Raw genomic sequence first — 13932 nt, forward strand, 5'->3', positions numbered from 1 at the left:
TCTAATTTATCAGATCTAGTGATAGAAAACACTTACCAAACGTGTGTCAAAGACTGAATCCAGAAATAATTGATCTGGTGAGTATAACAGGAATTACTGATTCTGCACTATGGGAAATACCTGGAGATAGAAATACTTACCCGGAGTCGCCATATATTTATAATATTTTTGTTTCTTCTTATCTGTAGTTTGTGGTGCCAGGAACAGCTGTCTATATACGTATCCACATTCTTATATTGGGAGGTAAATAAACAGCCAAGTTTCTCTTCTATACCAGAAATGGGTGGTTCCTCACAGGCGTGCTACGATTCAATAGGACTATCTAGACATCCAAGTTAGTCTCGATTTAGGCAACGCGGCTTTCTTTATGGTTGAAAGATTTGAGCGAGACTATTATCTTCATAATAGATATATAAGTCCGCATATGTTTTTCGAAGCTGCTGTTTACCTTTTTCAGATTTGATATAGCTGCTTAATCCCTTATTGCCCAGCGCTAGAGAGAGAATAATGTTTCTTCGCACAGGTTTAATTAGGGAGCAGCAGTTGGATAGCACGATGTATTCTGCTCTCCTCTTCCCTTTCAACCAGTATGCTGGATGGGAGAGAAGGTTACGGGACATTCACAGATTGCAACACAAATTCGTATTCGAACTGCTGATTATGTTCTGTTAAAAACAATTCTCTGCCATAGCAAGATAACTTTGTTTCCGTGAATAGCCTGTGATACAAGACAGAGACCAGTTCTCGCATTCGTGATATCTCTATCTGCCACAATATCCATACTGTTTGATGATCCACGGGTGTACTTTTTTGCACGAAGATTGAGTTATTATCGTTCTGTCACAGGTAATGTTGAGGCTTATTTGGTATTTTTATTTTATAGAGTACTTGGAATCTCGCACGACCACAAGCACATGTGCGTATATGATTTATTGGTTATGTATTTATATTAAAAAATGTAAATGCCTATCTTGATACAATTATACTGAACAAATAAAGCAAAAATTTGTATTTGAATTAAACATTATGGCGATAGATCACTTCTACGTGAGATGCTAACAATCCGAAGATTGATTCAGACTTATATGGTTACCAAGCATGCGGGTGTCTTCATTGGGTTTTGTACTTTAGCTCATTGTTAAAATGAATAGCGATATTCATGTGTGAGCCAATGACTTTCACACAAATTGCTAATGGATATGAGTTCGATGTCTAACTGTATTTTCATCATTTCCTCGCAGACTTGACATTGCTAGTACCTACTTCTTCCTCAATATATGGCATGTATCTATTCGGTTTGATTGCTATACATATTAAGAGCTTTGACATATTTTCTATATCCAATATAAATTAGAACATTCGAGAGATGTTACGGTGGATTGTAATACACACACAAATGCTTGAAATAATCAGTCGGTTGCTGTTTTGTTCTGGCTAGCTCTATAGTTCCTTCAGTTGAGTCCTGTCAACTTGTGATGGGTAGATGTGATGTATGATGAGGTGATCAATATGTTCTTGTTCTTGATTCAAATATTACACTTTCTTGACTGATTGTGCCTGATGCCACGTTTGGCATCAGTGACTGAATTGGCACTTTTATCGCTTTCTAACTGGCTTTCACATGGGCCAGCAGCGACAAAAAGGGCCAGGCTCTCTAAAGATCGCCTCTATGTTTCCTGATAGCACTACATAACCTGATGCGCGAGGCAAGCTCCGTCACATGCTGTTTTTTGTTATACAAGGTATTATAATTGTACTTATATACATCCTAAAGGACACATTTCTTAATTGTTGTAGCCCTGGGAGCTTCGTGAGTGCAGAACATCCGAAGATTCATTAAAGTAAGCCAAAACTTAATTTGTACTTGGGCATCTTATGACCTTTGTAGAGCCAAGTGGCCTATCATTTGGGGCTATCGTTGGTTGGCTATCCTGGCTTGTGGGTACTCTCAGGATTCTACACACTTGCACAAACCATGCTTTAGCGATTTATTTTTTTCTCGCTGTATACTTAGCTCATTCTTTCAAAATCTGACACGACTTAGGCTCGGCAATTATACCTACACCAAAGCTAAGCAGCCTTCGCTCTGTGTCTTTGACTGGTGGTTTATAGTTAGAACCGTTCCCTTGTGATTGCTGATTATAAATATTTTTAGTAATATTTTGCGCCTCACTCGAATTCATGTGGTGGGTTGCTCTTAGGAAAATGATTCTCCCCTGGTATACAAGGGATCCCCGGTTGAGCGCAGAGCAATGACGTCCTAAGGCCGCATTGGCGTAGAACGCTTTCATATCCCTGAGGTCGGAACAGACTGTCAGGATGTTGGAATCGCGACGAGAGACTCATGCGTGTGATGGGTACTGACTCAGCTCTCGGGAATCAGACCAGTCAGTTCTGATGAACTATACAGCGCCACTCGTGGAGACCAGCTCCAGACCTTCGACGCTTGATGTGCTTCCATATAGGGTCGCGCTAGCTGATTGCAGATATCTGTGTTCAAGTGCAGCTGAAGTACAGCTCGCAAGGGGTGGTGCCTTTGCTCCTTCGGAGCACTTGGGGTGAAGTTGGGTGTGGTGTTGTTGGGTTATGAATTAATCCCTCTAAGTGGTGTGGGGCAGCTGTGCCTTTTGGGCAGTAGTGGGTGGGGTTTGATAGCCATCCTGTCTGTTTGGCTCTGTGCCTGGGCGGGGTACTTTGTCGGGTCATTATGTCGGGCTGAACAGTGTCTCCGACCCCTCTGTCCTTGAACCTTCAGCTCTCATCCTACGTAATTTTATGCCTCGCATCAGTTAGTTGATGATGTCGGGGGACTCGCGGTCAGTCTTGTAATTATACTCTTTGTGCAAGAAAAGGAAGAGAGCGTTGGATCTGGAGTTGAGCTATATTCTCGTGGCTATACCTCCGGTGCTTCCTCGTGTGGAGTTTTTATTGATGTGATGTACCCTCTGCTATAATCCTCCTTTCCTGCTATCTCTCTCCGGAGGATGAGCCTTTTAAGCGACCCGTCACACTGCCTCATTCAGGACTACGTATGCAGACCTGAGTGGGGCTTCCTATTGCTGCTCAGCTCAGTCCACTGGGCCATGACAAAGTCTGTGCTGGAGTGGCGGTGCATCTCAACGCGTCTTTGTCACACACTGACGTATACTCGCTGGCTCGCGACATATATGGAACCATGACCTCTCCGTTCCATGGATCTATGACAATTTACTTCTCCTCCTCGGCCAGATCTGGTCAGGGCCACTCACTCGAAGAGGATCCTGACTGGGAAGTGAATGAACAGCTCCCTGGCGGTCGTTTTCATTTCCGAGACAGCTGTCTTGATAATCTACTACTAGCCAGAAATCACGTCGGGCATAAGAGACAGGAAGATGCAAGGTAGCACGGCAATCACACACACTGGGGGAGTTTCTGTTGATCATGTAGAACTGACGAAGCTTTCTACCTCGTGACAAATATAGGAACGACTAATCCTGACATTTATTAATGCTGCATGCCCCTAGTTTCAACACGGGGGTATTGTCGCCCTAGATTTTGTCCACCCGTCGACAACGTCACTCAGTGATTAATTATTATTTGATACTGCTGCTGGTCATCTATGAACATTTGTAACAATCTTAGGACTCATGCTTCACTGTTATCAATGATGTTCATCGCAACCTCGGAGAGAGAGACACTGGCCAGCACCGAGGCAAGGCGAACTGAGTACACCCTCCTGAACTAGAGAGCATAAACACCTGGCTTCGTCTCTAGGTTTCTTCTAGGTTCTGGGCTTTCTAAGGAGTTTTTTTCTAGCCACCGTCGCTTTGTCATCAGCCCTGCCCGACTGCTGTTTGCTGTTTGGGTTTATGGCCACTGGGTGTCTAATACACTCATAAAGTAATCCAAAGTGCTATCATTTTGTTGTAAGTAAGTGCATATACGGCTAGGATAGCATGCTAACAGAGTGTAAAGGGCTCTCTCAGCTTACAAGATGAAAATTTAAGCTACTTACTTAGGCTCTTAGACCAATTAGTGACAAAAAAATGTATTTTAAGGTTGTGAAGCCAATAGGTAAGTATGTATGTTATACAAGAACACATGAAATGTCTACTGGATAAAAACGAGACGGGCTTATATCGCAAAAGTATGAGTTGAGAGCTAAGTATGGTACCTATAAGACAGTATACAAGGGATTCAGAGCTTGATCTCCGACTGTGTCTTAACCAAATATGAGCGAACCGAGCGGTGGCTTGCTCTTAGTCGAGCAATGGGGGCAACTCGTCACTCCTCTGAGGTAGAGATGAGGAGAATGAGCAACGAGTTAAATAGTAAGAGGTTACTCGGGGGGTATGGACATGTTGCTATGGGGGCACTAGATAGATATTGATTGAAGGCAGAGAGTCGCAGGTAGGCCAGTAACAAACACTGTAAGGAGCGGTTGGCCTTGTGGATCGTGGCCTGTGCTGCAGTAGCGGAGAAAACTTTGTAACAAGTCTGCGTGGGGCAGAGGTTGACAACAGAAGCCGGATCGGGGATTAGAGGTCCGCCAATATATGGATGGCGGGGGGTGCGCAGCAGATGGTGTAGGGGCAGGGATGTTGGACAGGCAAGGAGGCATGACTGAGTCAATAGGAATGATCCTGACTTGAATGAAGTGGTGATGTTAACAGAGCTCAGCCATGTTCTTCTCTGTCAGTAACAACATCAATAGTTAAATATTAAGGGACAAGGGCAGCTGTGAGGAGGAGGGTTTATTTCCAGGTTCTTTAACCGCTTTCAAGAACTTCTTGGGGTTTGACCCACAGAGAGAGAACTGCTCCTTAAAGTAATTAACTTTGTTCTTCCAGATAGCCTGAGTGCACTTATTTCTCATTTGCCTGAACGAGAGCCAGTCAGCCTGAGTATGCGTGTGAGGAGCCTTTCGCCAAATGCAATTTCTTGAGGTGGAGTAACTCTGCAAGATCACGGTCAAACAGGGCTGACCTGTTTTTAATTCTCATTTTCTTTATGGGGCGTGTTGGTTACAATACCACTGAAAATATCAAAAAAGAAGGTCCAAGCGTCTTTCGACAGACGGGCTCAAGCTGTTCTATACCATTTCACAGATACACTACTGTATATAATGAATGTTGCTGTTACTGTATATTCACCACTAACACAGAGAGTGCTGCTGCCGACATACAGACTTGAAATCATTGACCACTCTAACAAATGGATCACTAGTCACTTTACTAGTCACTGTATTAATGCCACTTTAATAATGATGTTTACATATCTTGCATTACTCATCCCATATGTATATTAATGCCACTTTAATAATGATGTTTACATATCTTGCATTACTCATCCCATATGTATATCATGTATTTTATACTACTGCATCTCGTCTATGGTGGTTGGCCGTTGCTCAACCATATATTTATATTTGTACATATTCTTAACCCATCCTTTCCTTATTTGTGTGTATAAGGTAGTTGTTGTGGAATTGTTAGATTACTTGTTAGATATTGCTGCACTGTCGGAACGAGAAGCACAAGCGTTTRGCTACACTCGCAATAACATCTGCTGACCTCGTGTATGTGACCAAGGACATTTGATTTGATATTGTACGTGTTATGCTTCATGTTTTCAGTGACCTTGTGACCTTCCAACACTGTAAGTATAGTAAAGGTCAAGGGTTAGGAGAGAAAGAGCTTTGACCAAGAAAAGTGACATCTATTCATGTTACATGGAATGCGTCGAAAAAACACACAATGCAGCGAGTACGAGGTCAATACCATGAAATTAGACAGTGGCGGAGAGAAATGTGAGAGCGAGGAGAGAGAAGGTGTGTGTGTGTGTGTGTGGTAGAGAGACAGAGAGACAGACATCATTTGCACAAAGCAGGTCTCACCCTCTTCATCTCCATACTTTTGACCCACTTCAGGGCTTGGCCTTGTGGGTCCACCATCAGCGGCCATCTTGGGAAAAACAAAGAGAAGCGATACGTTCACATCATCAAGCTAGACAGTAGCCACAACACCCAAACTCTAGTATGTCTTCTTAGCCTCATCAGTGAGGTCTGTGAGACTGAGATAGGTGTAATCTTTGTTTGATTCAATTGAGCGGTTTTGTCTCGTTTAGACTACTGAAGTAATATTATCAATATGAAACTAAGCAAAGAAGGAGAGAACTGAACAACGATGCTAGTCTCTACTGGATGTGTGTGTGTGTTGTCGGACCGGTTGCCGCGGGTGACGATGACTCCGTTCTCGGTGGAGAAGGCGTCGGAGGGCAGACCCTGGATGTTCCAGTCCCTTACGGCCGTGGGCTTGGACAGGAACACAGCAAAACTAAAACCCCGGAGAAACCACGACGCGGCACCCTCCAACTCACCAGCACCTGATGGAGAGAAGAGAGACGGAAAGGCAAGGAGAGAGAGGAGTGAGAGGGAAGAGAGAGTGGGGAGGGAGAGAGAGGAGAGGGCGAGATGAGAGAGAGAGGGGAGAGAGGGAGGGAGAGGAAGCGAGAGGGGGAGAGGGAGGGAGAGGCGAGAGAGAGAGAGAGAGAGAGTGAGAGGGAAGAGAGTGGGGAGGGAGAGAGAGGAAGTGAGAGGGGAGAGGGAGTGAGAGGAAGAGAGAGTGGGAGGGAGAGAGAGGGAGAGAGAGGAAGCGAGAGGGGGAGAGGAGTGAGAAGGAAGCGAGAGGGGGAGAGAGAGGAAGGAAGGGGGAGAGAGAGGAAGCGAAGGGGAGAGGGAGAGAGAGAAGCGGGAGGGGGAGAGGGAGAGAGAGGAAGCGAGAGGGGAGAGAGGAAAAGCGAGAGGGGGAGAGGAAGAGAGATGAAGCGAGAGGGAGGAGGAGAGAAGGAAGCGAAGAGGGAGGAGAGGGAGAGGGGAGAGAGGAGAGAGGGGAGGGGAGAGAGAGGAAGCGAGAGGGGGAGAGAGGAAGCGAGGGAGGGGGAGAGAGGGGGAGAGGAGAGAGAGGAAGCGAGAGAGGGAGAAGAGGAAGGACGAGAGGGAGAGAGACGAGAGGGAGAGGGAGAGAGGAAGCGAAGAGGGGAGAGGGAGAGAGAGGAAGCGAGAGGGGGAGAGGGGAGAGAGAGGAAGCGAGAGGTGGGAGCAGAGGAAGGAGAGGGGGAGAGAGGAAGCGAGAGGAAGCGGGAAGAGGGGAAGAGGGAGAGAGATGAAGCGGAGAGGGGGAGGGAGAGAGAGGAAGCGAGAGGGGAGAGGGAGAGAGAGGAAAGCGAGAGGGGAGAGAGGAAGCGAGAGGAAGCGAGAGGGGGAGAGGGAGAGATGAAGCGAACGAGGGGAGAGGGGAGAGAGGAAGCGAGAGGGGGAGAGGGGAGAGAAAGAAAGAAACAGCAACAGGGAATGTGGTTAATGTGTGAGAAGAGAGAGACATGAAGTAACAGTGAATAATATATACACATAAGTACATTTCTACCTACCCACGGTGTAGTGTGACAGAGTGGAGGAAATCCAGACAGCGACATTGCCACTCACCTGTTTCATCCAGATAGAACCAGCTGGTCTCTGTAGTTGGAGAGGAAAGGCCCCATGTAGGAGAGGAAGGCTGCAGCCAGCAGACAGTCTCCTACCAGAAAACCCATGTTCGTCTCCAAACCCTGAGAACACACACACACATCACACACACACACAACAACACACAACACACACACACACACACTCCAAGTCACACTCGTGGATGTGACCATCAAAACAAAGAAAGATGAAGAGAAAAAGCTAACTTTAATATAAGAAATGATCATTCTAATCTTCTGACCAAATGGACTCTTGAAAGTTGACTCAACACACTACTGGGTTTGTACTAGAGGTCGACCGATTAATCGGCATGGCCGATTTTTTTCAAGTTTTCTATAACCATCGGTAATCGGCATTTTTGGACACCGATTGTGCCGATTACATTGCACTCCACGAGGAGACTGCGTGGCAGGCTGACCACCTGTTCACGCGAGTGCGAAGAAGCCAAGGTAAGTTGCTAGCTAGCATTAAACTTATCTATAAAAAACACAATCAATCTTAACATAATCACTAGTTAACTAACAATGGTTGATGATATTACTAGTTTATCTAGCTTGTCCTGCGTTGCATATAATCGATGCGGTGCCTGTTCAATTTTCTCATCAAATCACAGCCTACTTGCCAAACGGGTGATGATTTAACAAGCGCATTCGCAGAAAAAAGCACATGTCGTTGCACCAATGTACCAACCATAAACATCAATGCCTTTCTTTAAAATCAATACACAAGTATATATTTTTAAACCTGCATATTTAGTTAATATTGCCTGCTAACATTAATTTATTTTTAACTAGGGAAATTGTGTCACTTCTCTTGCGTTCCATGCAAGCAGAGTCAGGGTATATGCAGCAGTTTGGGCTGCCTGGCTCGTTGCGACTGTGTGAAGACCATTTCTTTCTAACAAAGACCGTAATTAATTTTCCAGAATTGTACATAATTATGACATAACATTGAAGTTGTGCATTGTAAAGCAAAATCTAGACTTAGGGATGCCACCCGTTAGATACACTACGAACGGTTCTGTATTTCAATGAAAGAATAAACGTTTGTTTTCGAAATATTTATTTTCCGGATTTGACCATATTAATGACCTAAGGCTCGTATTTCTGTGTGTTATTATGTTATAATTAAGTCTATGATTTGATATTTGATAAAGCAGTCTGACTGAGCGGTGGTAGGCAGCAGCAGGCTGGTAAGCATTCATTCAAACAGCACTTTCCTGCATTTGCCAGCAGCTCTTCGCTGTGCTTCAAGCATTGAGCTGTTTATGACTTCAAGCCTATCAACTCCCAAGATTAGGCTGGTGTAACCGATGTGAAATGGCTAGCTGTTAGCAGGGTGCGCGCTAATAGCGTTTCAATCGGTGACGTCACTCGCTCTGAGACCTTAAGTAGTTGTTCCCCTTGCTCTGCAAGGGCAGCGGCTTTTGTGGGTGATGGGTAACGATGCTTCGAGGGTGGCTGTTGTCAATGTGTTCCTGGTTCGAGCCCAGGTAGGGGCGAGGAGAGGGACGGAAGCATTACTGTTACACTGGCAATACTAAAGTGTCTATAAGAACATCCAATAGTCAAAGGTATATGAAATAACAATCGTATAGAGAGAAATAGTCCTAAATTCCTATAACTACAACCTAAAACTTCTTACCTGGGAATATTGAAGACTCATGTTAAAAGGAACCACCAGCTTTCATATGTTCTCATGTTCTGAGCAAGGAACTTAAACGTTAGCTTTTTACATGGCACATATTGCACTTTTACTTTCTTCTCCAACACTTTGTTTTTGCATTATTTAAACCAAATTTAACGTTTCATTATTTATTTGAGGCTATATTGATTTTATTGATGTATTATATTAAGTTAAAATAAAAGTGTTCATTCAATATTTTTGTATTGTCATTATTACAAATAAATAAATAGAAAATTTTAAATCAGCCGATATCGGCTTATTTTTGGTCCTCCAATAATCGGCGTTGAAAAATCATAATCGGTCGACCTCTAGTGTGAACGCTGTGTGATGAGTTGCGTGTGCGATAGTGTGTTTTAGCTGGCTGTGTGAGCTCAATAAGATGGGGTCGTACCACCACAGTCTCCTCCCAGCGGATTCTCTCTCCAGCCAGTCCAGACACCAGTTTCCCGGCCCGGTCCAGTTTGATCTCCATGTCCTCTGACTTTCTCCTCAACTCCTCCTTCTGAGCCAGCTTCTCATCATACTGCCTCTTCAACAGGTCCAGCTTCTCCCCTACCTACACACACACACACACACCACACACACACACACACACAGATTCACACGCAACTAGATTAATTTTTACTACTTCTCACTTCCAAAAAGCACCTGAGTACCAATGAGAAACACAAACACTCACACAGACTCATTGACACTCCAGAGACGCATCAGCTATAGTGAGTATTTCCCAGGCAGGCAGGTCTCCTCTGCCTCCTCTCCACCCCTGTACAGTAGCTCTCTGAGTTGGTGTGTGTGTGTGTACCTCAATGAGTTTCGCCTGGGCCTCTGCCAGGGAAGCCTGTTTCTCTGCCAGCTGGGACATGGCCCCGTTTAGCCTGGCTCTCTTAGGCTCCACCACCCTGAAGATACGACCATACACCTGGGAGAGAGAGAGAGAGAGAGACAGTAAGAGAGAGAGACACCCTGTTCACCAAAATGGTTTGCTCCTACAGACAGTGTGTCACGTGGCCGTGGCTTGGTATATAAAGCAGGCAGACAGGCATCGAAGCATTCAGTTACTGTTCCATTGAACGTTAGAATGGGCAAACTGAGTGACCTAAGCAACTTTGAGCGTGGTATGACCGTTGGTGCCAGGCTCGCCAGATCCAGTATCTCAGAAACGGACGGCCTCCTGGGCTTTCGACACAACAGTGTCTAGGGTTTATCAAGAATGGTGTGACAAACAAAAAACATCCAGTTAGTGGCAGTCCTGTGGGCGAAAAACAGCTCGTAAATGAGAGGTCAAAGGAGAATGGCAAGAGTCATGCAAGCTAACAGGCGGGCCACAAACAGACAAATAACGGCGCAGTACAACAGCGGTRTGCAGAACGGCGTCTCGGAACGCACAACTCGTCGATCCTTGTCACGGATTGGCTATTGCAGCAGACGACCACACCGGGTTCCACTCCTATCAGCTAAAAACAAGAAGAAGAGGCTCCAGTGGGCACGCGATCACCAACACTGGACAATTGAGGAGCGAAAAAACATTGCCTGGTCCGACGAATCCTGGTTCCTCCTGCGTCATGCTTACGGCAGAGTCAGGATTTGGCGTAAGCAGTATGAGTCAATGACCCCATCCTGCCTGGTGTCAACCGTACAGGCTGGTGGCGGTGGTGTAACCGTGTGGAGAATGTTTTCCTGGCACATGTTAGGTCCCTTGATACTAATTGAGCAAAGTTTCCATTKCTCAGATAATTCAGGCTGTTCTGGAGGAAAAGAGGGGTCCGACCCGGTACTAGATGGGTGTACCTAATAAACTGTCCACTGCGTGTATATGTAAGTATACTGCTCACCTCCATGGCTCTGACCCACATACAGAGAGACTTGGCGGCCAGGGAGACCCGTCCTATGATCTCCGGATGAAAGTCTGGCTGGGTGCAGTACTGGCCGATCTTCTTCAGAACACGGTCTGAGATGTTGTCCTTGTCAAAGTGGACCAGCTGCTTGATGAAGTTGCCCTCGCCTGCATGCCAGACACCAAGGGCAACCAGTCAATAACTCTTGTCTTTACCTCTCTCTCTCTCAATTCAATTCAAAGGGCTTTATTGGCATGGGAAACATATTTCTCTCTCTCTGTCTCTCCCCGCCTCCCTCTCTCACCTTTCTGTATTTTCAATGTGAGGATTCAAAAGTTTCTTAATACAATATAGTATGTCTGAGGTTTTGGTCTAGCTCTTCCTCTTTGTGCCCACTACTGTAGGTAGTTACTGTATAAACCACTGGTGGTCAGTCCTGGTCCTGCACATTTGTATTTTTGCACACTACACACATGATTCTAATCCTGAAGCCTGATGATGAGGTGATCATTTGAATCAGGTGTGCAGTGCTAAGGAAAAAACTAAAATGTACACCCCTTTGAGTTCCCAGGACCAGGTGTGAGMACCACTGCTACACACTGTAAAGGGTTTGCCGTGAATTTGATAGTAATTTACAGACAGCTCAGTGGCAAGTAACATTCTGTCTTTTATATTGTAGTACACCCACTGTATTATAAATACGGTATCAAAGCAAGTACTGTGTGATGACACACAGTACAGATTTTAAATTGATGGGGCACTATAACCACAGAGGAGTAAAATTGGGTGCTACAAATATAGCCTCTTACAAGACACGCCTCAAAATATGGTAATGKGACAGAAACAACAATGATGCATCCACTAGTGGTCAAACGGTTTTTGGTGCTCCAAAGATACGGTACAGTACTGTATTCTGTGGGGCTGGAATTACAATTACCATACGAAATACAGCAATTCTTTCCCCGCCATAAACATTTCCCCACAATGCACTAAAGTTTCAGAGTATTTTACTGTTGATACTAACCAAAATTAACGTATAAATTACAGTTTTCATTATGTACTTTTCTTTTATATTTTTGCTCCAAATCTACTCCTCTCTACAAATCCCCCCCCCCTCCCATCCAGCTGTCGAGCAGTAGATAGCTCTCACCCAGCTGTCTCTTGGCCTCTGCCCAGGTAGAATCGAAGAGGTAGGGAGACAGAAAGAGAAAAAAAAGAGGATAGACAGAAAAAGAGATCGAGCAGTCGATAGCGCTCACCCAGCTGTCTCTTGGCCTCTGCCCAGGTGGGCTCATTGCCTCTGAGGATCATAACAGCCTGCATGACGGTCTCCACCAGGGTCGGGGGACGGCCGTACGACTTGATCTCTGTCATGTCCTTCTTATTCAGGGACTCCAACGCCTGGGGAGGAGAGGAGACGGAGGAGGAGAGGAGGGGAAACAAGGTGAGTGGAGGGGAGAAGAGAGGAGGAGGGGAGCGGAGAGGAGAGGGGGGAGAGAAGGGAGAGGAGAGGGTGGGAGGTAGGAGAGAGTCAGTAAATATGGTAACACAATCACAGAAGGTGACCATATATATTACTGTACCAACTCTGCTGATTGCCCTGTTAATAAAAAAACAATACATATACGTGTGAAAAAAACACGTTTATACATACAATGTGTGAATGCATTTTCAAAACGCAGCGTTTTAAACCATTTCACCTGCGTTTTATACTGAAAGTCAACAGCGTTGTTTTGCTTCAATAGAGTGATCAGGGGACTGCAACTACAGTTTGTTCTTCCCAGAAAATACATTAGCGCAACACATCAGAAGACAACATAAGTGCAACGCTATTTGGCTAGCAGCCACACAAGTAAATGAGCTTAAAATGAAAAAGYGAGTCCTTTTAGAAAAAAACTATGCATAACCACCAGAGAAAGAATGTGAGCAGCCAGCTCAATGTTTTACTTGAAGTTAATCTAGCACGGGCCACACCGAGAAGCACACAATTAGTCTGATGCCGAGCASAAATTACAATAAAAAACATATTAGATCTGCGTTTCCAAAACGCAGCAAGATATTTGTCATGTGTTTTCAAGCGTGAAAAATGCAGAATTCTGCGTTAAGCCGACCCCTGCTGCTATTGAGACCCAGCCACACACAGAGGCAGTATCACACGTAAAAACAGATACAAACAGCTTACCTTCATGGCCTCCTCCAGAGCAGGCACGGCTTCATCCAGGTCTCTCTGGGCGTTCTCAGCCATGGCCCTACACTTGATCTCTTCTGCTCCYATCTTCTCACTGTGGGCACTCACAGTCTACACACACACACGCATGCATGCACACACAGTTTGAGTGATAGTTCACTCCAAAATCAAGTACTAGTTATCCCCCACATTCTTCCTCACAGACTCAGACCCCTCCCCTACACACGCACACACCACCAGATGTACAGTTGAAGTCGGAAGTTTACATACACCWTAGCCAAATACATTTCAACTCAGTTTTTCACAATTCCTGACGTTTAATCCTTGTAAAAAATTCCCTGTCTTAGGTCAGTTAGGATCACCACTTTATTTTAAGAATGAGAAATATCAGAATAATAGTAGAGAGAATGATTTATTTCAGCTTTCCATTTCTTTCATCACATTCCCAGTGGGTCAGAAGGTTACATACACTCAATTAGTATTTGGTAGCATTGTCTTTAAATTGTTTAACTTGGGTCAAACGTTTTCGGGTAGCCTTCAACAACCTTCCCACAATAAGTTGGGTGAATTTTGGCCCATTCCTCCTGACAGAACTGGTGTAACTGAGTCAGGTTTGTAGGCCTCCTTGCTCGCACACGCTTTTTCAGTTCTGCCCAAAATGTTCTATAGGATTGAGGTCAGGGCTTTGTGATGGCCACGCCAATACCTTGACTTTGTTGTCC

General features: G+C 45.0%; 1 protein-coding gene across 1 annotated transcript in view; it reads right to left on the reverse strand.

Moving 5' to 3' along the window:
• LOC139024731 (dynein axonemal heavy chain 2-like) overlaps positions 1-13932 on the reverse strand; it is a 95435-nt gene that overhangs the window by 43676 nt on the left and 37827 nt on the right. Inside the window, 9 exon segments of the mRNA XM_070439650.1 lie at positions 5876-5942; positions 6204-6352; positions 7463-7482; positions 7485-7584; positions 9579-9743; positions 9990-10106; positions 11020-11189; positions 12282-12423; positions 13205-13321. Of these exon segments, the coding sequence (XP_070295751.1) occupies positions 5876-5942; positions 6204-6352; positions 7463-7482; positions 7485-7584; positions 9579-9743; positions 9990-10106; positions 11020-11189; positions 12282-12423; positions 13205-13321 (1047 nt within the window).

The sequence above is a fragment of the Salvelinus sp. IW2-2015 genome, unplaced genomic scaffold, assembly GCF_002910315.2.
Source record: "Salvelinus sp. IW2-2015 unplaced genomic scaffold, ASM291031v2 Un_scaffold1824, whole genome shotgun sequence".
In the NCBI taxonomy this organism is placed as follows: Eukaryota; Metazoa; Chordata; class Actinopteri; order Salmoniformes; family Salmonidae; genus Salvelinus; species Salvelinus sp. IW2-2015.